The sequence below is a fragment of the Typha latifolia genome, chromosome 11 (assembly GCF_019914945.1).
Source record: "Typha latifolia isolate L0001 chromosome 11, TyphaL0001v2, whole genome shotgun sequence".
Taxonomy (NCBI): Eukaryota; Viridiplantae; Streptophyta; class Magnoliopsida; order Poales; family Typhaceae; genus Typha; species Typha latifolia.
The window spans coordinates 365,328-391,801 of NC_133096.1; the positions used below are offsets into that span (position 1 = coordinate 365,328).

At 37.6% G+C, this 26,474-nt stretch overlaps 6 protein-coding genes across 12 annotated transcripts in view; 4 read left to right on the plus strand and 2 right to left on the minus strand.

The window, feature by feature from the left end:
• Positions 1-11,633, plus strand: part of LOC140797822 (uncharacterized) — a 29,425-nt gene extending 17,792 nt beyond the window's left edge. For 2 of the 4 annotated variants that reach the window (XM_073151496.1, XM_073151498.1), the window contains 14 exons: positions 1,556-1,638; positions 5,144-5,218; positions 5,334-5,421; positions 5,629-5,701; positions 6,104-6,163; positions 6,495-6,588; positions 7,542-7,640; positions 8,023-8,133; positions 9,165-9,242; positions 9,321-9,488; positions 9,988-10,068; positions 10,422-10,484; positions 10,560-10,649; positions 10,999-11,633. In XM_073151496.1, coding sequence (XP_073007597.1) covers positions 1,556-1,638; positions 5,144-5,218; positions 5,334-5,421; positions 5,629-5,701; positions 6,104-6,163; positions 6,495-6,588; positions 7,542-7,640; positions 8,023-8,133; positions 9,165-9,242; positions 9,321-9,488; positions 9,988-10,068; positions 10,422-10,484; positions 10,560-10,649; positions 10,999-11,109 — 1,274 coding nt within the window. In that variant the 3' untranslated portion in view covers positions 11,110-11,633. Of the gene's footprint in view, positions 1-1,555; positions 1,639-5,143; positions 5,219-5,333; positions 5,422-5,628; positions 5,702-6,103; positions 6,164-6,494; positions 6,589-7,541; positions 7,641-8,022; positions 8,134-9,153; positions 9,243-9,320; positions 9,489-9,987; positions 10,069-10,421; positions 10,485-10,559; positions 10,650-10,998 lie in introns of those variants that run through there. The other 2 variants (XM_073151497.1, XR_012110726.1) reach the window with 2 other exon arrangements.
• Positions 11,634-13,926: 2,293 nt separating this feature from the next.
• Positions 13,927-17,505, plus strand: LOC140797407 (uncharacterized). Of its 3 annotated transcripts, none has more exons than XM_073150811.1 (7): positions 13,927-13,998; positions 14,606-14,658; positions 14,934-15,039; positions 15,143-15,227; positions 15,488-15,571; positions 16,462-16,566; positions 17,066-17,505. In XM_073150811.1, exons 2-7 carry the CDS (start codon positions 14,639-14,641, stop codon positions 17,374-17,376), a joined length of 711 nt encoding a protein of 236 aa, XP_073006912.1. In that variant the 5' UTR covers positions 13,927-13,998; positions 14,606-14,638; the 3' UTR covers positions 17,377-17,505. The 3 variants fall into 3 exon arrangements, with proteins under 3 accessions (XP_073006912.1, XP_073006910.1, XP_073006909.1); XM_073150809.1 differs by lacking the exon at positions 13,927-13,998 and adding an exon at positions 14,401-14,497; XM_073150808.1 differs by lacking the exon at positions 13,927-13,998 and having other exon boundaries at positions 14,401-14,658.
• On the minus strand, positions 17,450-18,866 carry LOC140797409 (uncharacterized). Its single transcript, XM_073150814.1, has 4 exons — positions 18,340-18,866; positions 18,166-18,224; positions 17,801-17,918; positions 17,450-17,709 (listed from the first exon to the last, which is right to left on the minus strand). Exons 1-4 carry the CDS (start codon positions 18,585-18,587, stop codon positions 17,631-17,633), a joined length of 504 nt encoding a protein of 167 aa, XP_073006915.1. The 5' UTR covers positions 18,588-18,866; the 3' UTR covers positions 17,450-17,630.
• Positions 18,867-19,079: 213 nt separating this feature from the next.
• Positions 19,080-21,282, plus strand: LOC140797408 (protein COFACTOR ASSEMBLY OF COMPLEX C SUBUNIT B CCB1, chloroplastic). Of its 2 annotated transcripts, none has more exons than XM_073150812.1 (4): positions 19,080-19,501; positions 19,626-19,750; positions 20,676-20,828; positions 20,928-21,282. In XM_073150812.1, the coding sequence occupies exons 1-4, from the start codon at positions 19,181-19,183 to the stop codon at positions 21,112-21,114; spliced, it is 786 nt and encodes a 261-aa protein (XP_073006913.1). In that variant the 5' UTR covers positions 19,080-19,180; the 3' UTR covers positions 21,115-21,282. The 2 variants fall into 2 exon arrangements, with proteins under 2 accessions (XP_073006913.1, XP_073006914.1); XM_073150813.1 differs by having other exon boundaries at positions 19,118-19,536.
• A 135-nt stretch (positions 21,283-21,417) lies between these two features.
• On the plus strand, positions 21,418-22,394 carry LOC140797410 (pollen-specific protein C13-like). The gene is made up of 2 exons (XM_073150815.1): positions 21,418-21,753; positions 21,915-22,394. The coding sequence occupies exons 1-2, from the start codon at positions 21,591-21,593 to the stop codon at positions 22,241-22,243; spliced, it is 492 nt and encodes a 163-aa protein (XP_073006916.1). The 5' UTR covers positions 21,418-21,590; the 3' UTR covers positions 22,244-22,394.
• A 175-nt stretch (positions 22,395-22,569) lies between these two features.
• Positions 22,570-25,951, minus strand: LOC140797406 (probable beta-1,4-xylosyltransferase IRX10). The gene is made up of 4 exons (XM_073150807.1): positions 25,391-25,951; positions 23,760-24,148; positions 23,429-23,670; positions 22,570-23,332 (listed from the first exon to the last, which is right to left on the minus strand). Exons 1-4 carry the CDS (start codon positions 25,494-25,496, stop codon positions 22,819-22,821), a joined length of 1,251 nt encoding a protein of 416 aa, XP_073006908.1. The 5' UTR covers positions 25,497-25,951; the 3' UTR covers positions 22,570-22,818.
• Between the last annotated feature and the right edge of the window lie 523 nt (positions 25,952-26,474).

Below are 26,474 nucleotides of genomic sequence, written 5' to 3' on the forward strand. Positions count from 1 at the left end.
TTGATTTATATTACTGTTCACCATGTAGATGTTACTGTTTAGTTACATAACCTTTCTGAAGGCAATTTTCGTCCCAAGTTTGTCAGAGTTCATGTCATCTTTATGCTACTTGTCGAAAGGATTGACAAATCAGATATATGATCATATTGCTGAAGGAAGAACATATGGTTCCTTAGATATTGCTTAGACTTTATATGATATTTGATGGAAAATTGAACGTAGCCATGAGCCTCTGACAGGCCCTATCCTCTTGGTTCCAAGATATGAAAAGTTGAAAACAATTCTGCAGCTTGAGCTATGTCTAGCTGGGTTTGCATGTGTTCAAATTAGTTCAACTTGTCGAGTGACTGCTAAATGACAACTTTTATGAGATGGATTTACATTTGATGATGTCAAAGTCAATTATTTTTTAGGTTGAGTGTCTGTTTTTGTTGGTGCTGAATCACACCAAATGTCATTTCTTGTCAGACATCGGTTTGACTTTCTCAGGTTATGTGACTTTCACTAACCCAATTCATCATGCCCTGGGCTTATAAAGCAATGCTTATAAGTTGCTTTGGTCCTTATGAACATTCAAGGTCAACAAAACTAGGTGGCTTGTGAATTAGATAGATAGCTTTACACGACTTAAATTAACAGTAACCAATTTTCTGTCCAAGAATTTCACTCCAGTTATTTTCCCTTCAGTTTATTTTAGATTTCATTCTACATTTTCAAGTTAGCTCAATCGTCCCATCTGAGGGAAACTTTCTGCTCCATTTTCAGATTCTGACGTTTTTTGTTCTTCAAGTCTACTTTGATATCAAAATGTGCATTATGGTTATTGATGTTTCTCACCATACTAACAACATTGATGGGTCCACCTACCATGCCTGTTCATGTCATTATCCCTTTTTTCTATAAAAAACTTGAACGTATGGAGGTCACAATATGTAATCTTCAAAAGGAAGCAATTGTTGGTAAAGTATTAGTTGTGTTGCAATCCTGCATCATCTGGCAGAACTACCACCCTGCATGATGTGCTCCACAGTCCACATTTGAAGTTACAGAAAATCTGGTCCTAAGAATCATCTAGAGCAGGCTGAGGATAATAATAGTCAGGCAAGATTAAACAGAGTTAATTTTGTATTGAAATTTTTTCTATCCAGGGCGTTTCTAAGCTTTCCCTGGTAAATGAAATCAATTCTTTGTATCTTTTTTGTCTTTGCAATAATAAACTTAGAGTAAGGTACTTTTGTAAAGTTCAGGAACAAGTACTTATTTAAAATCCTGAGATTTGGGGTCATGAGTTCAACCAATATATGGTCTGTCCACACTCCACAGGTCAAAGTATTCTAAGAAATTAGCATTAGAAAGAACACATGCTGAGACTGTCTGGAATTGGTCTGACTGATGTCTTGGCTGGAAAAGCTTCATGGGAAAGGACACTTTATGACATTATCTATTAATAACTTCTTTAGACATACCTAGCTACTTGTTTATCTGCATCATGTTTTTCCACAAATCTAATAACAGTTCTTATGTCGTAATAATAGGATTGTTTGGCTTTCTACAGTTGGATGCAGGGACTTAGAAGACAAACTAAGTTCATTATCAACATTTTTGCATGCGCAGTTCCAAATGATGGAATCCTTTCAGGTGGTTGTCAATTATATGTCTTGCTCAATGCATATATTTAATAATGACAGAAGCTACAGGGATTCTAACGATGGCAATAGGTTTATTTTCATTAATGCATGCTTATGTATGGAAGAGGAGAGAACAGAAAGATGGGGTTAGGGGCCTGTGTGGAGTCATGAGGTTGTTTCATTTGAATGTAGAGAAGCTTTATGTTGCGGTTATCTCTGTAGACAGCATAACAGTAGATAGATGCACTTGATGTAGGGGTGTAAATGAGCCGAGCCTGAGCGAGCTTGGAGTTGCTTAGGCTCGGCTCAAAATTAATTTCAAGCTGAGACCATATGTTTAGGCTCAGCTCACTTGATTTTGAGTCGAATCAATTCGACTCGAGCCAAGCTTGAGCTGAAAACGAGCCAAGAAAAGAGGAGGAATAGAGGAAAGATGAAGGAGAGGAGAGAAGTTAGCACTGGCATATTCAAGAGAGAGGCGTTGTCGTCACCCTAGTTGAGAGCAAGGGAGAAGAGAGGGTAAGAAATTGAGAGAGGGGGAGAGAGTTGTCCAGGGAAGAGAGAGAGATGGACTAGAGGAGGGTGGTGGTGGTTGCTGGCACTAGGAAGAAGGCCAATGCCGATGTTGCCATGGTGGGTCTGTATTTTAGATTTTGGCACGAAGGAGGAGCGGAAACAAGATAGGGAGGGAGAGAGGATGGGATAGGTTTATCATAAGAAAGAAAAAGGATAAATAAAATAATGAAAAAAAATGTGAGTCAGATTAGAATTGATTAAATGAGATAGGAAGAGAGAAAATAAGATAGGTCATAGGAAAAAGAAGTACTAATAAAATAAGTATCAAAATTTGAGTGGGTGGAAAAATGATAGAGGAGAGAGAGGAGCGATGGAGCAAAAATAAAAAAATAAGGACAAAGTATTAAAATAAAGCCAAGGGAAATTTTAGCTATTAGATTAAAATCTAACGACTATAAATTATATATAATATTAATTAATAATTTTGAGCTTTTTGAGCCGGCTGTTTGTTTAGGTTCAGCTCATTTATATTGGAGCTGAGCCTAAGTTGAGCAATAGCTGAGTCGATCCTGAGCCAAACTTGAGCTGCTCATTTGTTTTGACACCCTACACTTGAGATCATATGGGCCAACGTGATATTACCAACATGTCAAATAACTACAGTTGTTTTTGCTATAATATTCATCTTTCAAGTAATAAATATGAGAATAAATGGGAAAAATAATGACCAAAGTTATTTTGAATTTGTTACTATGAAGTATGATACTTTGTTTATCCCTCTATACAACCCCGATACAGCATAATACGGCTCCAACAAAAATAGGTCTTAACCTAATAAAATGGGTTTCCAAAACATTTCACTAATATTTTGAGTTTCATATTAGTTTCTATTACAATATTATTTTGAAGTTTAAGCAAGGTTCAAAAAATCAGAATCGGGATTGGCCTTTTGAAAAAAACGATATGTATTGGTTGGATCGGCCGTATCAGTCGCCCGAATTGAATCAGAATTTTTCTAATTACATAAAATTCTAAATATTATTTAAAAATACAGAATTTTTTAAAAATTTAAAAAATATGACCAAAAAATAAGAAAATAATAATTATTCACATTGAGCCCTAAAAATTAAACAAAAGTACTAACTTACTCAAAAGTTAAAATTTCGATGAATACGAGCTAGCTCTCGTAAATCTTATAGTTGTCGTCATTATAATTATTATAAGTTTGAAAATAATGATGTTTAGGGTCTGGTACTCTAAAGAGTGATCGCATCATATCATTTATATCAAATGGATCTTGTTATCTCTAAGAATAATAATATTCAATATATGAATCTTGTGTCTGAGGATATTGGAGATACTGAGGATACTGAGGAGGATAATAACTAGCATATAGATCATGTAATGGTTCTAAACAATAAATACTTAAAGAACTATAGTTCGTTGGAGTGAGATTTCTATCGTCGTAGTTCATTGGAGCTAAATCTCTTCGTTAAAAAGTAAGAGTGAGAAGAAAAGGAGAAAGGAGTGAGAGAGAGAGAGAGAGAGAGAGAGAGAAGAAAAGAGTAAAGAGCTTGGGGACATCAATTACCTCGGGTCGAATCCGAGTTAGATCCATAATGGATCTGGCTTGGTTAATCAAAATCGGCCAATCCGACAAATCTTAGTTTTAAGCATGTAGATATTAAATCTAGCTTTCTTTCTTTTCATGTTATCACTTCTAGGATGTTATTATTTTTTACTATATGTTATATTAGTTGGCAATAGATTGAAAATATATATCTATTTATTTATTGTCGTGTCATGCCATATCCGTATCTTTCTTTTAAGAATTCGATGTATCTCCATATTTGTATCGTTGTACCCTTGTATCTCTATATCCATATTAGTATACATGCTTTATAGGTCAGCTAATATTTTGAGATCTTGATTTTTTATCTTGTCCAAGATGTTGGAAATTAGAATAACTTGGTTCTAGGAGTGCTAATTAGAAACCCGTGAGCTTGGAGCCCGTTCATGTCCAATCCATGAAATTGGGAACAAGCACGACTCAGAAGTCTATTGGACTAGCTCGGGTCAAGCCTTGTCTAAGCACAATCTGGCCCAAGTCTGTAGCATCTGACCTGTCTATTAGAGCCCATAGATAATAACCCGTCCATTCTGGCCTAGCTCATTTGTTGGCAATTAGCTTGCCCATATCTATTAGATTTAATTAATTAATTAATTCCCATTTCAGTTCCTTAAATTCCTTACCACCTTCCTTAATGAAAGCACTCAATATAGAAAGCACACAAAAGGGAAAGAAAAAATCAAATTTTGACTATTTGTTACAGTTATAGCCTTATAGGTAATGTTGGAAAGTGGCCCATTAATTTTTTCTAAAAAATAATTTTATTGGGGGAAATTATACAATTTGGCCCCCTAGAATTTTTTATTTATTTATAATAATATTTTAAATTAGTTGTCGCTTAACCTGTCCATTAGGCCCGCTTGTCTGTCTACCTGCAAGTGGCTCACCGAACAACATGCGCATCAACTGAATCTTGCCAGAAAACTTGAACCTGGCTCAAGCTTGGATCAAGTCCGAAACTAGTCTGAGACTAAACTGAGCCAGGTCTTGTCCAGACTCGAGCCCAAAATTTTTTAGACCAGGCCAAGTCTGACCCGGTTCATAAGCACCCCTTCTTGGTCCTCAGGGCCTTGAACTAATTTGAGATAGAAACTCATATTTGTATTAGCTCACAGCTAAACCACTGGTGTCTCGACCTGTAAAAACCTTGAAATGATGACAAAATCATTTAAGTTCCTACATGACTACATTTTACAAAATATCTGCCACCATGCATCTTTATCAGCATACTCAGATACAACCAAATTTAATATTTATGTACTACTTTGTGTAGGAATTCTAAATTCATTTAGCATGAGATATATAGAACCTTATGCTTTCAAAGCTGAATGTTTCTTCTTGATGAAATAATGATAATTAATTATTTCAGGATGTACTCCACATACATGGGATTCGTATCTGGGAAGAGACTTTAACTGATGTTTTGCAGCGATCTGCTCTAAAAGTATATCATAGTCTGGTTTTCTTGTTCTCTATCTTCTATCTACATCTTTGTTCATATTCCAGTATAATATGTGGCCACATACTCTTCTCTTTCCACTTGTGTATCTTTGTGACAGGAGCAAACCAACTTTACAAGGAAAACGCAAGAATCAACAATCTTAGTTGCACAATTGAACGACCTCTCCAAGTCACGAACTTTTTTTGGTAACTCCCACTTATCAATTATATTATGGATTAATATATTTGTGAAAATGAGCATATATTAAGTTGGAGAATTGCAATAAGTAAAATCAAAGCTGAGACTTGGATGGTTTGACAGAGGACTATTAATCTACAGAGAGGATTCATAAAGGCTTTTTAGCTATTTTTTATGGATTTATCATGTACTCTCTTATTATTAACAATTTCCAGGACATCTAATGCATCAAATGATTCGTCTGACTGATCCATCACGGTCAATGTTTATCGAGCCTATGATTGGTTGGTAAGGCTTCTTCATGTTTGACTGGTTCATTGATCACTTCATCTTTACCATGTCATTTTTGTATTGGACTGGCATTGCATATAACATTCTCAAAGGTTCTTGTTTGCAATCTACCCCTGAAAAAATAGAATTGCAATATTCTCTTTCATAAAGAGCGTAGAGAAAAGCATGCAAGCACTGGATTTTTATTGATATATATATCCATGTCAAATAAGCACTTTGTGAAATTTGTATGTGAAGAAAACCTATTATGTTCCTTTTCTTGAAGTTAATTTAGTGTCCATAAGCTCAGTTCTTTCAGTAGGATCTAATTTCTAAGTGTTTACTGTCATTAGTTGCCTAAGTGAGATATTGATGAGGTAGTTTTCTACTGTTCTGTGACTAATATTAGTTTTATCTCAGGTTTGATGCAGATGGGCACGAATTGCTTGGATTGCACTTCTTTAGTATACTTGAGTCATGGTATTCCTATACTTTCATAAATTCATAGTCAATTTAATTATTTAAATGCCTAGAGTTATCTTCTTTTTACATTTTTCCTTTGGTATATTGTTGAGATAGATCTGGAAATTTGCTCCTAGTGTCTTTTCATGATTCATATTTTAAGGAGAAGGATGCATGATTTTGTGATAACTTGGTTTGTCTAGCAGTTTATGAAGCCATTACAATTTTTACTTCTCGAGCAGTGTTATTCTCATATGTATTAGACCCTTCCAAAAATCAGTAGTTTTCATATTTCCATTTTGATGTGATTTTTTTATAAATGAAATAAGTTAACAGATATGATGTGCAGTATTGGACAGGTTGGACTAGCCAGTTTGGATTCTCTGTTAGCAATGCTGATAAAGGAGAATTTAGAGCATATGTGGAAGTATCTTAATGTCCTGGTGAGTTTGTGAATGAAGCAAGCATATGGCACAATGTGTTTTCGCCCATTCTTCTAGTAGTTTCTTGTTGATTGATATTTGATAGTACTTAGCACTTATTACTGCTAACTGCTAAAGTTAGCAGTTAGCAGTAATAACATGCTATACATAGATATAAGGTCTGTAACTGTAAGAAGTGCATTATAAGGGAATAATTAAGGGAAAATTTTGGGTTCTCTTCTGGTGTAATATCTATTGACCTACTGTATGACGCAAGTCATACTAGACTAGGATCATAGGTTCAAATCTAATACTGTTGAAAGTTGATGATAGATAGTAGATACCATCAACGATGGCCAAGCCAGTGGCTCGTGCCGTGCCACCATCGACACGGGGCATGCCGAGCGGCACGCCCCTACATGCCAGCTGCACGTCTTTACGTGTCACTGGCACGCATTTATAGTATTTTTAATAAATTTTTTAAGATATTTAGAGATATTTTAGATCTTTGATATATCAATCTTTAGTTTTTCTGTTTAAATATATATATTAGAACCTACATTATAGTGTTTTATTTTTAGATTATTTTTGTAAATGACATATATTATTAAAGATAAAGTAATAGTTAAATATAAATATTATTCAACACATAATATGATTGAATACATTCATTAAAACTAATATTAATAATTGAACACTCAATAATAAAATTGAACACATAATATTAATTGATAATAGTTCAATAACTAAAACTAATACCTGGTTAAACGTAGAATGGTTAAGAGGATGAAAGACTTTATTTGTCGGCATAAAAATAATACGAAAATGTTGCACTAAATATTATCGTTATTCTTCACAAATTATCCACTGATAGTATTGCTCGTTGTAACGTCTCACAAATTAATTTTCATGTCCTATCTTTCTAAGATTGTTTCAAGATGACCTCGTAATAAATTAAATGGCTTTTGTCGCAGTTGGATGCTAAATGGTTGGAGGAGTTGCATAAACTGGACGAACTTTTGGGGCCTTCTACATCCATTCCTTTGCTGGGCTGGTCATCCTATAATCATTTGGTAATAGTTAAATTTTTGTGGTTACAGTCCCTGTTTTGATGATTTTTCTCTGTTCAACAGATGAACAAATTTCTTTATTTCTTGCATTGTGTAATATAAAACCGAATATTTTATTTTCTGCTACGTAACCTGTTCTGACCTCTGAGAGTGCCGCTACCCAAGTAATATCGTCCTTGAATGTTGCATTATGGTAGCATAACATCATTGATTCTGCCGTCTTTAGGAAAGTATCCATGTATTACTATGTAGTTCTTCAGTTATCACTTACTACCATCTAAGATAGAATATATCCATAAATTTGATGTTTTGTAATAGTTTTTCTATGACCATTTGATAGTAGATAATTGATGTAAATGTAATTTTATCTTTGTTAATTGCGTAGGTCAAGATGGTCAATAAATCATGGGAGCCATTAGTCGAGTACTTGGCAACTGTTGGACAGTTACAGTTAGTGCGCTGCCTGATTTCCTTCAAATTAAAGTCAACATGCAAGGTAATGATGTTTGTAATCCTTTGTCCAGTAATCCAGGAACTGTTTTTGATAAACAAAATTCAAGGTTTTATCTCAACAAATTAGTCTCTTTGTAGAAACCTTTGTTATCAGCTAGCTTGGATACTGAGTCAGAATTCAATCATACTTCGACTGTCCTAAAATTTTTCCTATCAGAGTGACATGAATACTCTACTTTTCCAACCTTATACTGGAACTCGCTTCTGTATCTAAAAGAGGGAGTTCTAGAGCATCTGATTCAATATACCGTCATAAATCATTCAACTGTTCCGTAGCCGAATATATGATTATATTATACAGTATCCTCTATACAAACATTATCTTTTACATTCAATACCTCCTGCTTCAAGAGAAAAAGAAGGAACTTCTAGAAAGGATTACAGATCTGAATTAGCCTTTGAAGTACTGAAATCACATTGGAATAGAAGGGCTCTCAAGTTGATTGGAAGCCTATTGGTTAGAAGGCTGAGACACTTGGCAATATAATGATCTTAGAAAACATAATAGTTGATTTATTTTGTGTCTTTTTCAGTTCATCCATTTGGGGTAGCCTTGATTTAGCAGTTGTAGTTGCAGATTCAGTTACAAAGAGCTTATTCTTAGTTACAGATCTCCTGATAATTATTTTCTTGTCCAGATTATGGAAAATACTTTAGTTTGATGTGATGGTGCTTAGTATGGTAACTGTGTGGAAATACAATAGTGAAAGAAAAGGAATATCTAGGCGTATAATGATTAATAAACTGTGGATAAAGTACAGTAAAGTGCCATATCAATTCATGCAAGGACTTATCAGCTGGAATGGCGGAGAAGATAGTTTAGGCAGTCTTAATGAATAACTACTAACTATAATAGGAGGGATCATTTTTAGAGTCTGAAGGAAACTCAACCACTAGTTTAATAGATGTTTCATGTTAACTGTCTTTAATTTCTGATGCTATTGTGTTCCTTCTAGTCATTTTTCATAGAATCATGTTCATTAAGCTATATAAAAGACATCAGATGTTTGACAGATTAAAGCTGGTGCTGTAACTTTTGCTGCTGAGGGCATGATCACTTCCATTTATTCTCAGAGAGAAAAAATACTTGAGGTTCGTAATAATTGTACCTTCTGTTTATTTTAGCTGATTCTACTTTTCATTCAATATTATCTAGTTACTATTTGGCAGTGCATACAAGCAAAAGAGGAGGAGGATTTTTCACTGGGACTTTTTCTTCATGAATTGGATGAGCAACGGAAACTGTGTGGTTTACTTTCTCCTCTTCAAACAGTCTATATCTCAGAAAAAACCCCTATTCTTTTGGGCAGATTTGCATGTGTTTTTTCCATATCTCAGGTTTTTCTCTTATTTCCTTGGAAATTATAATATTTAAACTCTAATTTCTAGGATGCAGCTTTATTAATTATATTTGCTGATATTATCTTTGGCCTAGCATAGTTACATCTTTACTCTTAAATTGAAGGAAAAAAGCAATTCATTATTGGTGTGGGCATCACTATTCATCATGTTTACTCGTAGGCACAAGAGGGCTGCACTCGTAACTTTCTAGCTTAACGAGGGTTTTGACTAGTTTTATAGGACTATTTTTGTCTTTTTTGTTTCTTAAATTATTTTTGTCTTTTGTTTTACTTTGCCTATATAAAGGCTTATAATCTTCTTTTTATGGGTTAATTAATATTTTGAGAATTTTCACATATTAAGTGTTTGTTGGTGGATTTCGATACCCCGGTTGGTGGATTCCTCATATTTAATTAATTTTCCTACTAATCTGTTATCGAGAAATTCGTCTAGCATCAATTATGCTTGGTAATTATATCTGTGATTTTGCATGCAGCTACCTCGATATGTATTTGATGTTCACTTGGGCACTTTGACCAGTCGATCAAAGAAGTCAATAATTGATTTCTTTCCCATGGTAAGTAACCCTTGGTATGCTCTATTAGCTGTGTACATTTAGGTTCATTGGAAACCTTAACTCATCTTACTTTAATATCAAATACCAATACTTGGCTATAATATTCTTATAACCAATCCCTACTTCTGAAGAATCATTTATAAAATTGTGAAGTAATCAGATGAAAGTCAGGCTGTTTATTTCCTGCATTATTGGGATGTTGTCAAGTACTTCTGACGTGTCCAGATAATGCTTGTAACTATTATAGCCAATTTTATCTACTCCAAATTTGTGTAAAGCATCCAAATAACATCATCTAATACAGATTCTCTTGAAAACTTATGATTAGTTCTGTTTTCTTCTCTTTTTTCCAGGTCCTCGGATTGGGGACTTTCCTTAGGCAGTTTCATCCTTTTTGCATGACCCAATACACTCAGGTGCATTGATTATTATGCCAGAAATTTACTTCTCTGTATGTTGCATTTGATCGTGATCATCTATATGCCATGCAGTTCATGGGCCAGTATATACGTACAGCAGCAGAAACAGATTTTGGGGCCATCTCCGAACCTCAGAAAGGATTCCTTGACCATACATCCGAGGTTTTTACCTCCTCTTTTTGGTTGACCATTTCTTTGCAGTCTATCAATCAAAATCCTGAATAATCATGATTGCTTTTGGATCATGTGTTCATTGGATATGAAATGACCTTCATGCAATTTCATCTGCTTGTTTTTCTTCTATTCATTCCTTTGAACCTTCATCAATTGGACTGACGACTCTATTCCGTGGTATTTTTTTTGCTTTTCTTGTAAAATTGTTAATCTAGGAAAGATTGAAATTCTCAACATGGAGAATTGAGAGCATCAGGGTTTGCATATATAGTTGTCACCCGATTCATTTGCTTCATACAACTGTAAATTAACTAACTTCTGTTGGCCTTTTCCTCAGGTATTGAAGGCAGCATTTTGGACAATGTTTTTCTGCAAATACATGAAGGTCCCAAAGGATTTATCGGAATCGTGCTTACCATCTTCTCTTGTTGCTATTCTTCAAACATGAATTTGTAAATTCCAGTTGTTAAGTGGATTAGCCCAAAGAAGGGGCATGTTGTTGATCAATCAGCTAGTCTGCATTCTTATGGGGTCATGATTTGAGGAGACCACCTGAAGGTACCACTGAGAGAACTCTTGCCTACGAAAAATGCATGGTATTGCTTATGGGTTTGCATGAAGGTACCACTGAGGGTGGTCTAACAAATGCAACTTGATCGAAAACAGCCCAAAAGCAAGCAGCAAAGAGTATCTTGTAGGTTCAAGGCTGATATGGATGAAAGTGAACCTGCTGCTATACTATAAACAATGTGTCACAATCCTACTGCATCTTTCCTCCCTTGCTCTTCAAGAGGTATTGACACCATTGTCGCATTTCAGAGGCTTGTACTGTTGCTAGAAAATGAACTAATGATTGAGGACGGGTAAACATTGGGAACTTTTGATCTTCCGTCTGTTCCAAAAAGTAAATATGACCATTTTCTTCTCTTATGACAAATTGAGATTTCAGTTATAAATTTGGTTAGAAACAAATTGAGACTAATGTGAACCTAGCTCTCTTAGTGGTCTCCCTGCGTCCATCCTCAATATGAGACAGGGTGTTTTTTCCATTTAATTACTTGGGTGCTCAAGTTTTCCCTTGGCACTTCCTTACTGTGATTACGAGTGATATGAGTCTCTCCTTGTTCGTATTGATTAATAGTTAGCCATGAGCATGAGGGAAAAAAACAAATCTCACCTAGGCTGGGAGGGTTGTCTTTATAAATTCTATCCCCAATGCCATCCCAGTCCGCCTTCGCCGTGGTGGAAGAAGGTTAGGGTAAAAGGGGGCTTCATCTTGTGGGTTGGTCCAAGCTTACCCAACTTAAATCGAATACCTGCATCAGCTTCAGAGTGCTTGCTTGTTCGGTTATCTTTGGTCGTCAAATTTGTCATCAAGTGGTCAATTCTGAGTCTACCATTTGGGTGGGTTAGGCTTGCTTAGTAGTATGCCCCACTCCATCTTTGTTCGCCTAAGATTTTTCACAAATTAGCTTAAAGTTGGAGACTTATCACTGATGTTCTAGGTGACGGCAGGGAGGAGTTTTTAAGCTCAATAGAAATGGCCAATTCGCTATGATTCTTACTGATCCTTGGATCTCGTGAATTTGATCCTATCGCAGTGTTCAAATAGATAAATTCATTAAGCTTCAATAGCAATTACAACACGATACACAAAAGAAAACACGGAGCTAGGACAAAATTCTGTAACATGCTCCACTCTTAGCTAAAGATATACTAAACCAACATTAAACCATGGTATCAATTTGTAACAAAATAAGTACTCATACAGACAAAAATAATCGGAAAGGATAGGGCATCGCCCCTAAAATAAGCCTCACTCTTAGCTTACCTAGGCAGTCCTATAAAGAATGAACAGTTGCAAGAGACTTGAACTCATATCGCCAACATGCATAGAAAGTAGATCCAACACGCATGAAAACCTGCCAACCCAACGAGACAACCAAACAAATCACCAAAGCCGAATCAGGCTAGCCATCATGAGCAATCCTTAGACAACACCAACACAACCGGGGCTAGTCCATAACAACACGGCAAGATAGCCAACTACCACCAGCTCACCACCGGTCAGCAGTCGCAGCAAAGGAGGGTTGACGAAGAGGCAGTGTAGGAGGGGAGGATAAAAGTGATAGACGGATGTTGAGAATGGTCGCTACTTGGACTCTAACAGATCGAAGGAGCCAACACGGCCACCGTGGCGTGGGGCGAAGGCGGCGATAGGGCAAGAGGCCGAAAAAGCAACAATTGAAAAGGCAAACAATATGGGCCAAAGATGTGCTAACAATGGTGATCGGAGAGGAGGATAGTGGGATGGAGGTTGCACCACTAAGAAGAAAAGGGATTCCATCGGGAGTGGGGCGAGGCGAAAAGCGAGCAAAGTGAATACTGATGGAGAAAGGGGCGAGAAGAGGGCAGAGCAGCAAGAAACCGACGGAGTTGGGGTTGTAGAATGAGCGACGAGGTTGGAGAGGAAGAAGGTGGCGGGTTTGGCGTAGGTGGCTCGGTTCCACCACCCACTCACCCAATGCGAGCCAACCACGAGCTCGACGAGAAGGAGAAAAGAAAGAGAGGGAGAGGAAACCTTTACGGGAGAAGAGCCTCTCCTCTCTCCTAGCACCTAGCTAGAGGATAAGAGAGGAGGGAACACCGTCATGGACACTCCTCACACATGGGGGAGAAAAATGGTTGTCAAACCCTAGCAAAGCGCTTGGGTTGATGCCAGAGAAAAGATTACTAGTGGTCATTCTTACATTAAGTAGTTTCTTACTTAGTCTTAAATTAAAATTGTGAAGGACAATATGTATTTACATAGATGAGATGCCTCTGTGTAGAGAATGACTCCTGGTGGGAGTAGGAGACAAGAGGACTCCTACTACACCTACTCTAGTTCATACATCTGAGCCAATGACCACTATTGCCCCTATTACAGATCTAGTTCTCACAGTAATTTAATTATTTAGTCTAAGCTATTAGTGAGCAGACATCGCATCCCCAGACTACATGACAGGTTAAGCCTCTTAGTTTATATAGAGGCATAGTGTATTCGAGAAATTCTTAAAGGTTGCTCTAACTATATATATGTACGACGATTGAGCGGAACATTGATGGCACATGATTAAGTGCTAGCACAAAGGAAAAGAGGAAGAATTGACTTGGAACAACTTCCTAAAATTATTCCACGACAAGTTTTATGCATTAAATTTTTTCCTACCAAGTTGCTACTCTTTGTCCCTCATGTACAAAGGAAAAGAGGAAGAACTTTTTTCCAGCAATTGATGAAAAAGAGGGAGTTTTTTTGGAGAGAGGATTGCAGCCAGACACTTTTCAGAGATGATGTGTAAGACACTCGTTGCTAAGATACTATCAGGGTCGTGACAGTATGCCTCTTAGCTCTTATATTTTGATTGCTTTCGGCTTTGAAATTGAATATGGTGTTGTGTGTAAATAGCTTTCCTATAAAACAATTAATAAAAACGCGCTCTAGATAAGGATTTATAAATCGCTTTTCTTATTATTTCTGAAATAAAATCTTATTTTAAAAATAATAAAAATAAATATCTATTATAGAATTAATCTCGTAAAAAAAAATTCTGTAACCAATTCTAGTACAGTTGATAAGTACTTTTATTAAAGAGGTCATAGAATTAACTCCAACTCTAAATAATTATTATAAAAACAACTAGCTCTTTCTAGCTGGTATTGTGCTCTTAAACTGATGGACCGGAGAAAAAAAAACTTTGGGTTTATATATCTACATCTGAACGCGCCCAAAAAGAAAATCTTGAACCGGCTCAATGGTGACATTTGTCCGGCTGGATTGCTCAACTCAATGAGAGGCTTAAACCCTTTTCTCTACAATCTCTAGGATTTCTTTTCTCCTCTCTGGATCTTTTATGCCCCAGTTTTTCTGTTGTATAACCTTCTTCGATACCATTATATTGCAGAAGATTTGGTATCGCTTTTCCAGCTACACTTCGATGGATATTTCTGAAAAGCGGTATGGATTTCGAAGCCTCCTCTAACTCTTTGCTAGGAAAAAGTTCAAATATTGATATCATGATTGAGAAGAAATTAAAATTTTGAAAAAGAATTTGGGGTCCTTGATGTTGTAAAATGCTGATATCAAGTTTTGGACGGAATCATTATAGATTTTGATATCAAGAAGCTTATTTTTTGTAAGAACAAAATTTAAATCTTTTTATGCTAAATATTTTGATGTTTCAAATAAATGGATCACGCTCATGAGATTTTATTATTTTGCTGGATTTGCAGTTACAAGCCAGGACCATATTTTGAAGAGGATGCAAAGGCACCGCTCCTCGATATCTCCTTGACGGAGTCGAAGGAGCTTTGGCTCATCCAGTGGCCGTTCAACCAAGTAGGACTTTTGTTCGGGATGTGTTTGTCTTCTGATGGCTTCCAAATTTGAGATGTATATTGACAGTATTGTGATTTTTTTTTTTTTTTTTATGGTACTGCAGCTACAAGCTGCTGATTTCCATGGAAAAGAACTTTCTCTCAAGCTACATGGTGATGGGCAGTTGGGCAGCTTCGATAGTTCAACTGGTGAGATGTAAGGCATTCTCTATAGTTTGGATTCTGAAGTGAGGATGAATTCTGAAACGTATATTATTTTTATTTCTCATGGATATATATACTTTTTTATTTTTACTGGCAAATCCTCTGCTTCATTGATAGAATTGATAGAAGTACTATTACTTGCATTGTTTCATGTGCAGATATGCAATGCCAAATCTGTAGTTACTACTGTTAGAGTAGTAAATAATATATGGTTCTGCTGTTATTAATCCCTCTGATGATAACAGGGAAATCATACGAAGTTGTCAGCTTTGCAGCTCAGGAACCAAATGCGACGGTCTTCGTGTCCTCGGAGTCAGAATCAAAAGTTGGTATGAGCAGATGGATATTTTTGGCATCTTTTTTCATATTCATTGTGATCAATAATTTGTCATATTCCTTCAGAATGTAATTGATTTTATATTTATAATATGTGTGTGCGCATGAGCATATCTATGAGTTTAACTACTCTGTTTGGTCATGCATATGAATGTAGGCGTAGCATGCTTGGATGTATATTATATTCATTTACTTATGTGCACAGGTCTATGGCGTATTTCGATTGAGTCTGCAGTTTGAACTTCTTATGAGGATGCTTTCAAGACTCATATTAGAACCATCAGTAACTCATATTAGAAAAAGATGATGAGGAATGAAGCAAAGAATTTTCTCATCACTTTAGACTGCTCATATTCCATCTTCTCTTCTTCTTTTAATTTGTGTTATACTCCTTTAGTATTGCATCATATTTGACTTTGTCACAGGCCACCAAGTTGTACTGTTGTTTAAAGAAATTCATGGTTTACCACATAAGAACATTTCATAGTAACCAAACTGACTCAACTTACAGAGCGCCTTGTTTACAGGTTTTTGTTCTTTAGTTCCTTTCTTGATTTATTCTCCTTTTGCAGTTATCCATTCCTCATATTACAAGTTAGTTTTAGACCTTTTGGCTTCTGAGAATATTCTTTCTTTTTAGTATTTAATGCCGTTCGACATTGATAAATATCTAGAGGACCTTATTGACAAGAAAGAGAGGGAGTTTATATCATGTTTTCATTTCAAATTTCATGTATCATACCTGCTTTCTTGCTATATTGTGCTTAGTTTATTTTTTCTTAATGTTCTCATAGTGTATATTTTACACTGTTAATCTGCAAGTCACTTGTATGCTGATGCAACTCAATACTGATAAGCCTTGTTTTTTTTTTATATATTCCAGTAGGTAAGATTTCCCGACGAATCTGTTTAGTCCATTATCCAGAACCTAAAGAATTGGAGAAAGCTGGTTTTGCCAGTCTTAATTTGAGCGCTCAGAGATCTGAAGGTAATTCTTTTCTTGGTCAATAATTTTTAAGATTCTCGTTCATGTTGTAAATATATATATATATATATATATATATCAATTCTTGAAAGTCTTGGATCAGCAATCATCATTTAGAGGGCACTATTGCATTGGTGCATTTTTGTTGCCAAGTGTACAAACATAGTTATTCTTCTACACCTTTAATTTTCCAATAATATATATGGGCTAGTCTACAAAATTTAATGTTACATCTTTTGGAAAATATTCAGTACTTTTGCTGCTATTTAACATGCCTCAGGACTTAAAAGAAGTCATCCCAAGTGCGAGTGCTGTATCTCACCTTGGAATAAGTCTTTTACATTTCGACGCGCAACAAAATGGCGAGAAGTGCTAAATTTTTCTCAAAAGTTTGACGCTTTTTAACATAAAGTTCACATACACACACACACAGTCGTGCATGTTTGCTTTATCAGTTTTGCGTGGCGGCAGTAATGTAACTATTTTTTTTATCATGTTCTAGGTTCTTCTAGAAAGAGCATGTATCCTCGTTCACTAACCCCATCGAAGAATAGAAGCTTGCTGGAAACAGATGGAATATTTCATGATAGTATTGGACAAAGAAGCCAAGGATCTTCTAACAGGCAAAAGAAATGTGAGGCCAACACAAGCCGTTCTGAGCTATCTGGGAAGTCTTCTGAGCAATTTTATCATGCCTCTGATATGGATACACAGATCATATATACCCAATCAGAAACTGAACCATCTCACTCAGAGAAACTGAAGAAGAAGAAAAAGAAGATGAAGAAGAAGAAGAAAGAGGATCAGGGTTGAGGAGTAGGTGTAGTGTTCTCTTCTGCATAGGTTGTATATATTAGTAGACATCTTTAACATGTACATGCTTCACTTTGTGTAATGAACTTGCATTTCTGAAATCAAAGTAGAACTACATAATTTTGTTGAGTCTGCTGCTTAAAGTAACAAAACATAAGAATTCTCCAGGGGCAAGCTGGATCCATCTTCAGAATGAAGAAAAGTTTGCAAAAGTCTCGCAAAAGTCTCTTAAAGTAGTGTCCTCCTTTCTTGGACTAGTAGGCATTGTTCAGATAGAAATAGAGACCTGCCAGACCAGCAATTCCAAGCACCACTGCGATCGGCAATGCTCGCCTGCATGCAGTTACCAATGCCAGGAAGATTGATTCTTAAATATTGAGAAGAATTGATAGAATGCAAAGGTTAGAACATGTGAGATTGTTACCCAATGGCCTCATCTCTTTTAAGCTCTGCTTTTCTCGCCTTACGGAGTTCTGTATCATTGTCGTTCTTGGATACTTTAGGTTCATATTGTCTGAATCTCCGCTTTGGGGCGCCACAGACTGCATGCATGAAAATGGAGGAGTTCTTCATTGCCAGGTGAGTTCGAAATTAGTTTTGGCATTATCCAGATTACTGGGGTGGTATTTCTAAGAGGGAATTAATATATGAAAAGCTGAACCGAAATAGCAAGGCTTCTGATCTACTGAGCTACTACTACATCTAATGGAGATTAATTTTGAACTCGGATTGAATCTTTGAGTTGCAACATATGAGAAAGGATTTCAGAGAGTAAAAGTTGTTGCTCACCAGGACAGAAGTACTTATCAGGGAGCTTCTCAAATGGTGTCCTGTCATTATAAATATACCTGCATATATATAGAGAGAGACAAACAGAGAATCCACTGATGAATTAAGTGGTTACAAAGTAGAACACTGCGCGAGTATCGAAGTGATAAATATAGCAAGGACAAGTTATATGACCCGCAATCTCTGCAGATGTAAGCCTGCTTCGAGGTGACACGCATGGAGAATCTCGCGGCGGTGGCGGTGGCCGGAGCACGGCGAGGGGGCGGCAGCAGTAGCTGGATTGACGGAGAGTAGAAGGCTGAACGTAGCGCATGGCGATCAGAGGGTCTTCGAAGGCCGGCATGGCCACCGGGCGGCGGCGATAGGGTGGATGGAATTGTTCTCTTGGTTGTCATGAGCCCTGCTGGTGTCTGAAGGGCCATTGCTCTCTTCTCTCTCTCTCTTTCTCTCTCTCTCTCTCTTCTCTCTTCCTCTCCTTTCTTTTAGTATCTCATATAAGAGAGAAGAAGGGATAAGAGAAGAGAGAAGAGATGGGGGGATGATAAGCCTATGGATTCCTTTGTGTATAGATAGATGGGTGAGTAGCAAATTGTGGAATGGTGGATCCCCGTGCTACCTTCCACTCTTTATCCTTTCTGCTCCTCTTGACTTTTTTACATTTGGCCCCTCCTTAGTGCTCTAATTTTTACATAATAATTTCTTCTTCTTCTTCTTCTTCTTTTCCTTTTTATCATAATGGCCCTTAATTGCTTGACAATTTTACATATTTTCTTTAGATTTTTTTTTTTCATTTATCACCCTACCTTGGGGATCTCTCCTCAAGGACATGGGTTTTCCACGTGTTATTTTCTCCTCCCTACGCTTGTAAGGCCTCCTCTTTTGCAAGGAAATGGGCACGTAGCCAAAAGGGTCTCCTCGAAAAATAAAATTTTAGCCGAGGGGTTTTATAAATAATTCCCTCAAAGAGCTCTTTCCCTCTTCTCTGTAATCTTCTTATCTTCTTCTCTCGTCGCTAATGGCGTTTACGGCACCGACGCCTCTCTCTCCGCCGCTTCAGCTCAATGTCTTCTCCCATCGAGTTGAAACGAGTCGGGTCCAACTCGGCGGAGTATGCCCGTGGCTCGGCCACCCGAGTCGAGCCGACTCGACGAGGAGGAAGAGAGCCTCGCCTTTGGTTCGCCTCTCTCCCCTCCCCGACCCATTCTTCCTCCTCGATGTCTCAAATCCGGCGGTGGATGTCGGATACTCGCCGGCGAGCTACTACACTTCACTGGGACTCTTCGTTATCTCGGTTCCTGGCCTCTGGTCTCTTATCAAGCGCTCCGTGAAGTCCAAGGTCGCACCTTTTTCCTAATGCTCCCTATTTCTTCGGTAAATTATTGCATTTCGGTGAGATTTTGCTGTTTTCGATCTATTTGGTGGGGTTTTGAGATAAAGATGGGATCTTTTGGCTTCCATAGGTAGTGCAGAAGACGTTTGTGAAAGAAGATGGGACCGCGATGGCGCCGAACCAGGTGGCCGGGGAGATTCTATCCTTCTTCACCCGGAATAACTTCTCCGTCTCCGACCGCGGTGAGACCATCACGTAATGCGTCCTTCTAAATCCATTTATTTATGGATATTTTTTTTCCCCAAATGTTTTGTCTCTATTCCTTTGGTTTCATGGATATTATCACATGACATATTAACTATTTAAATTTGTAAATATTTTTGTAATATATGTATATATTCCTTAATAAAGTTGGAGGATAATGGGAAGTTCTATTTTTAATCCCTGAAACACATCAAATACAAAATGAAGATAGTAATGTTGTAATTGAGAAATTATTAACGACTGCATGCTTATATTGGTGAGGATCTTAACGCTTTATGTTGTAACTTGGAATTGTATATTGCATGCTTATGGACCATAAGATGATTTAAGGAAGCCTTGTGATTCTTTAATTTAATTTTTTGACGATCTTTTATTCGATTGAAAAGTGAGATGATATTTTGCTTACCTGCTTGCTATATTTTTCATCTGACATGAAAATTATAAGCCTAACTTGTGAAAAAAATTATTGATAAACCAGCTTAAATTATCTATGGAATATGCTTGAATGTACATAAATAAAGGCCTTACTTAGTGTGCTAATAACACACTTAAATTAGCTGTGAGTTCCATTTCACTCACTTCTATGGGTGAGTCTGATGAATTACATAGGAAAGTCATGAATTATGGTTGTTCCATTTGCTGATAATAAGAAAGTTATCTGCATGAAGAATTATTGGGGAAAAGTTTGTTGAGGATCTTCATAAGAATATATAAGTCGATTTCTTTCTATCTGTATTCTAAGAATTTCAGTCATCAATCCTAACTGCACATTCTTTCCTCTATTAGTCTATCTACTTATTCGCATTCTTTCTCTTAGCTATGGATTTGCATCTTTCATTGAATGAAATATTTGTGTGCATAACTTTCCATTTGAAGCAGCCTTTTATTTGATGTATGCTTGCTGGCATTTGTGAAGGTTTGAAGGCATGATGATTCCAAGCAGAGGCCAAGCAGCACTGCTAACTTTCTGCACTTGCATAAGCCTTGGCAGCGTCGCCCTCGTCCTCTCAATTGCAGTTCCTGAAGGAGGGAACAACTGGTTTTGGCTGATGACGTTAAGTCCATTGGCGTAAGTTGGTGAAGAAATTTACGAGGAAAAAAATTTACTGATCTTCGCTACTCTAACGAATGTGAATGACGAAGTAATCTTTACTTTGTGACGGTTCAGGGGAGTATACTATTGGAAGCGGGCGTCGAGAAAGGAAGAGATCAAGGTCAAGATGATGCTGGGCGACAATGGAAGCCTTTCAGAGATCCTTGTACGTGGAGATGATCAACAAGTGGAGCAGATGAGGAAGGAGCTCAAGCTTAGTGAAAAGGGAATGATCTACGTTAAAGGTATCTTCGAGAGATAACCAACACCAACTTCTACCTGTGAAGAGCCACAGAAGGAAAGAGAAGAAGCATTTAGTTTCCTTTACAATTTTGTTACATGATTCTTACTAAAGAGCTGGAGAGCAATGATCAGCTGTAGACCTATAAAGCTGTTGAATTAATTACAGAGCGTGAAACTATATTTTGAAGAGACTGCTCCGAATGAAGTAGGTTTGAGTTTTTGAAGCTTTGTAATATAAAAGTTTCTTATGATATTTGTAGGAAAAGATAAAGTTCTTTCCATTCTTTCAACAAAACTAATGTAGAAGAAAATAGTGAGAGTCGAGGTAAATTCATCCGTTAACTATGCTCAACCAATCCATCTCTATATCTATGCTCCACCACATACAATGATACAAACCCCCTTCTAAAATTAGTAAGCACCAAGTTGTTAAGAATCCAAGCCACAAAATAACGCACCCCCTACCTACTGCTCATTGAGGGAGGTCCAAAAAATATGGCCAGACTTCAACTTCTCCATGTCCTTGCTGCTCTTTGCTTTTCTCTCGCCGGTGTTGTCGTCCTTGCCGCACCGACTCCAACTTTCTTTGTGGAAGGCCGTGTCTACTGCGACACATGCCGCACCGGCTTCGAGACCCCCGCAACTGTGTACATTGCAGGTAAAAATCTCAAACAGTTTATAAGTCATGCTGAAGTTCTCATATAAGGTATCATACCAACATTCTCTTTAGTTTCAATCAAAAGATCAGCACACCTGTATCAGTTCCCGGATCGGAAGAACTTTGTGACCAACATGGAGAATTTTACTGTTTGATTGCAGGGGCCAAGGTCAGGGTAGAATGCAAGCACTTCCTCTCCAATGCAGTCGAGCACACGGCCGAGGGGCTCACGGATGCTTCCGGCACTTACAGGATTGAGCTGGCGGATGATCATGAGGAGCAGATCTGCGAGGTGGTGCTGGTGGAGAGCCCAGTCGCTGGCTGCTCTGAGATCACTGGCGGCAGGGAGCGTGCACGCGTTCTTGTCGCTGGAAACAGCGGCTTGTCCTCCAATGTCCGGTATGCGAATGCTCTCGGCTTCCTCAAGGACGAGCCGCTGCCCATCTGTGGATTCCTGCTCCGGCAATACGCCTTGGGCGATGACGAGTAACCGCAGCGACTGCAGCAGAGAACCCGCACCACCATTGATCTGTCACCAAGCTTTCAAATAAGTATGCCAACAATTTCAAAAGTGAGATGAGAGATATGTACTATGAATCCAATGTAATTGCATCCATGAAAGCTTGGTGAATTACCTGTCATATATTTTTTCTTGTGATCCTTCGGTTCCTAGCGCCATGTATTGCCATATAAGATCAACAGGAGCCTACAGTAAACTTTGATACAATTTGCCAAAAGATTCCACAAGGCTATGCTCATTTTTCTCCTCACCAGAGACATGCCATTAGGTTTTTCAAACAAGCAACATATAAAGTATATCAGAAGCCAGTATCACCAGGACTGCCAACAAGTAGAAGTACAATATTCATGATCATGGAGGGATCAGGTGAAAAAATGGCACCGACCTTTACATTTTTGTTTCAACTTACAAAACCAAGAGAGGGGAGATAATCTCTGCTGAAGTATTTAATGCTACAAAGATTTGTCAACAAAGCGAAAAACTACTGTTTTCCAAATGGTTCAGCTTAGGCAAGTGGAAGGAGGAAGTATGTTGAAGCTTTTCCCCTACCAAGGTTTCAAATCACCAACTGGACCTGCAGTCCAGTTGAGTATCTTTTCACCTGGTTGCAGGTATACACTCTTGTCATGTGGCAGCTTGCGAGCAAGGCCATTCAGTATCTGATGGAAAGCATCTCCTGGCTGGGCAGGCTGTGGGAACAACATGGCCTGCTTCATCGATGGGTTGGCAAGTAATCTTTGCTTCCTTAGTATGACCTCTGTCGGTATTGATGTCAGGATTGTGTCCAAATTCGGGACATCCTTCTCAGCTACAAATACCCCAATTTCCTCCCAGGGAATTGCATCTGCAAATGGTAGCACAATGTCATCAGCGATGATGACCGGAATGCAACCAAAAATCACTCCTTCCACTAGTCTAGGACTCCATGGAGCCCAACCCAAGGGACACAAGCAGAAAACTGCACGCTGCATATCTTCGTAGTAAGTAGTTGGGTGCTCAGTCGAAATGTCAAAGAGAGGGTTATTCTTAAAGTTCTCCCATACTGATGCTCGCGCACCTCTGAAATAGCAAAATTGTGCACCGAAATTGAGTATCAGGATGTTTGGATATAGGAAAGACAGTGATTAAGATGTCCACAATATTTATAAGCTTTACCTTGCGTAGTACCCACCCTCGGGATCGTTGCCAACATCATAAAATAAACCGCGAAAGTAAACAAAGATGGAACGGGGAGTGTCAGGAGGAATCAGGTGAGCCTGCATCTTCTGTGGAGGAGCATAAGGAGGTATAGTGATAGAGCCCTCCTTCAAGCAAACGTGATTTATTTGCCCAAAAGTTTGAACCAGAGTGGCGCGCTGAAGTAAGGGAAGAATTCCTCGTTCAATAGCTTTCTCTTCCTGTCAAACCAGAAGAAAAAATTATGTAAGCAACGAACAGCAGAGAGAAAATAAAGAAAATAGGGACATGCAAACCAAGATTCTGTCACCTGATAGTGAAAACATGCGGCAAAATCATGTGGCACGACAAAAAAGTGGTCCGCTCCATCAGTTCTATTCCAGTAAGGCCAGTTTGTTGAGATAAGCTGTATTGCACTTCTCATCATCCGCGGCGACTTGAATGGCAAGGGAAGTCCATTGGGAGTTAGGTCACAAGTGGTGTAAACAGGTGTATAAAACCAATCGGCCTCTTCAGGATTAAGAGTCCGCACTGGACTAGACAGCAAGAACCGATGCATGAAGATTTCAGCAGCAAACATGTGTGTGAGGCATCTAGAATCCTTTTGAAGGATCTTTCTATTGTACTTGCTAGGAAGTTCATAGACAAAAACTTTCAATCTTCCAACAGGATCGTCTTCCAGGACATCACCAGCACTCCCTGCAATTAGTAAGTTCACAACATTAAAATAATCACATAAACACTCTGATGACTTCAAAAAAGAACCACATGATCAATGACAAATGAACACGAGAAACAAGTCATGGCTCATTCGGATAGAGCTTCGTTTTCCACAGCATTGAATGAATAATTCTAATTTATAAGGTTTAAAAACAAGAAACGGTTCAAATCGGCCACCTTTGCTGGTAGACATGGGGTGTTCACAAAAAAGAGAGAATATTCATACTGGAATGCAGTTGGAATGAATTATTTGAAAGACCAAAATTTGACTAATGGGGTGCAAATGGTGGAATGAAGCAGCAGATGTAAATAGGAAGTAAGCAAATGGACAAGAAAAATAAGGACAATGAGACAGTAGGGCAAAAGTTAAAAGAGGAAAAGAGAAGTCTGAAGCAGAGAATAAAGGAAAGAAGGAGCATCAAGATTTCATCAAAAAATGGGATAGGATTAAGAAGAAAGGGATCTAACAGAAGAAAAAAAAAAGAAAAAGAAAAGATTGCAATCATGGTTGGATTGGATAAATTGTAGATTACAGTCATCAACTCATCGTATTCTTCTTGTCTGTTGCTCTGTGGTTTTCTGTTTTGAAATTTGCCACTCTATTACTTTCCAATTTACTTTAGATCAGCATAATGGGATAATTATGAGGATGAAGGAAGAGAAGAAAAGATGATAAATAAGTGAAATCACTTAAAGATCTTGGAGATCCCCATGAACCCTTCAAAAATCCTCCCCTGAGCATGGTTCCGTGCAACAAAGCCACAAAAATCTATAACTCTATGCTCATATTTCATATGCCACAGGCTACTAAAAGCAATATATAAGAATGTGACTATGTCAACGTTAAAGGACTCCAAAGACTATGTAAGCAATATTAGATTCTAATCAGTCTCTCTACGGTAAGGCATAAAATCGAAGAACTCAACCAAATTAAAAAACACAACATCCTGACTGAATCTTCTTTTATGGTCAAACTCTTTAAAAGTAATTAATCCCATGTCCTTAGTCTAATTCCATCATACTTGAGAAAAGCAAAGCTATCTACTGCACCCAAAACTCAAATCTTTTTCTGTAACTCTGAAGATAGACAAAACCAATAAAGACAATAAAACACTCCAATTAACTGCACTAACCAAATTCAAATCCAGATCAACGCCAAGATAGAAGAAAAGCACACAACAATAATAGAAAAAGAATTAAGAGAAGCAAATAAAATTCCACCTTCAATCCTCTCCGTGCGGTGGTTCGTTTCCAGATCTCCGGCGCAAATCCCGACAACAAGTGCATAAAGGACCAAAAGACCAAGAACCCACATCCCATTTCCCATCTCTCCTTCCTCTCTTCCTCCTAACACCCCCACCCAGAAAAAAAAAAATCGATCTTTCTTTCCAGAAAATGGAATTGGGTAATGAGAGGAATGGAAGGACTCCTCGATAAGATGGCCAAGATAGGTGGGGAGTCAATATGTAAGCAGGAGAAGAGTGGTTGCGAGAGGGTTTTCTTCGAATTGGAGCCTTGGAAGACAAGGGATCGAAGAAGAGAGATTAGAAGCTCATGGGAAAGGGACAACAAGGGAAGGGTTGGTCTGCCATTGGAGTTGCTTCAAGAGGAGGAGGAAGGGAGTGGAAAGCTCAAGCTTTTGGGGTAAAAAAGCAACGTACGAATAGATGGCAAGTCTACTTCACAAGCAAAAGGTCTTTTTTTTTTTATCTTTCTTGGTTTTATTTCGTTATCGTCTTCTTCCTCCATTCCCTCCTCCCACCTTCCTCCAAGTACAGTGCCAAAATAATTGGTGCAAATTTTTTATTTTTATTTCAATTTTTTGTTATAGGTTTTACATTTTTATGACCACTTTAATTATTGCCTATATTTGGTGGAAATATTCCTCCCTTCTCACATATTTAAAATTTACGGTCTTTCCTCGTCTCATTTCCTACTTCAAAATCTAGAGAAAAAAGGACAAATTTTGCTACAGATTTCCTATCCATTCTCAGAATCTAAGAGCAGTCCGAGAGAAGCATTATGGCTTCCCTCTGTCTTAAGAAATTCTGTTCTTTCTGCCTAAAGTTGATTATTGAACGGCCGAGCTTAAATATTTATTTACGGTTCAACTCACTGATTATTTCGAACGAACGAAATTTGAATCGAGCTAAAATATATAACATGTTATAACCCACTAGCCCATGGAATGTCAAATTTGGGTATTATATTTGATTAGGCAAGCGTAATGAATCTCCATAAAGATATTTAAATTATTTTTAATATGATAATATATTTATATATTGATATCTAATTTACTAAATAT

Coding starts and splice junctions, on each gene's coding strand:
- LOC140797407 (XM_073150808.1), top strand. CDS start 14,555: ATGCCCCAGTTTTTCTGTTGTATAACCTTCTTCGATACCATTATATTG. Junction 15,040..15,142: donor TCCAGTGGCCGTTCAACCAA/GTAGGACTTTTG, acceptor ATGGTACTGCAG/CTACAAGCTGCTGATTTCCA. Junction 15,228..15,487: donor CAGCTTCGATAGTTCAACTG/GTGAGATGTAAG, acceptor TGATGATAACAG/GGAAATCATACGAAGTTGTC.
- LOC140797409 (XM_073150814.1), bottom strand. CDS start 18,587: ATGGCCCTTCAGACACCAGCAGGGCTCATGACAACCAAGAGAACAATT. Junction 17,919..18,165: donor TGATAAGTACTTCTGTCCTG/GTGAGCAACAAC, acceptor TCATGCATGCAG/TCTGTGGCGCCCCAAAGCGG. Junction 17,710..17,800: donor AAAAGAGATGAGGCCATTGG/GTAACAATCTCA, acceptor AACTGCATGCAG/GCGAGCATTGCCGATCGCAG.
- LOC140797408 (XM_073150812.1), top strand. CDS start 19,181: ATGGCGTTTACGGCACCGACGCCTCTCTCTCCGCCGCTTCAGCTCAAT. Junction 19,502..19,625: donor AGCGCTCCGTGAAGTCCAAG/GTCGCACCTTTT, acceptor TGGCTTCCATAG/GTAGTGCAGAAGACGTTTGT. Junction 19,751..20,675: donor GACCGCGGTGAGACCATCAC/GTAATGCGTCCT, acceptor GCATTTGTGAAG/GTTTGAAGGCATGATGATTC.
- LOC140797410 (XM_073150815.1), top strand. CDS start 21,591: ATGGCCAGACTTCAACTTCTCCATGTCCTTGCTGCTCTTTGCTTTTCT. Junction 21,754..21,914: donor CGCAACTGTGTACATTGCAG/GTAAAAATCTCA, acceptor GTTTGATTGCAG/GGGCCAAGGTCAGGGTAGAA.
- LOC140797406 (XM_073150807.1), bottom strand. CDS start 25,496: ATGGGAAATGGGATGTGGGTTCTTGGTCTTTTGGTCCTTTATGCACTT. Junction 24,149..25,390: donor CCGCACGGAGAGGATTGAAG/GTGGAATTTTAT, acceptor TACTAATTGCAG/GGAGTGCTGGTGATGTCCTG. Junction 23,671..23,759: donor CCGCATGTTTTCACTATCAG/GTGACAGAATCT, acceptor CTGGTTTGACAG/GAAGAGAAAGCTATTGAACG.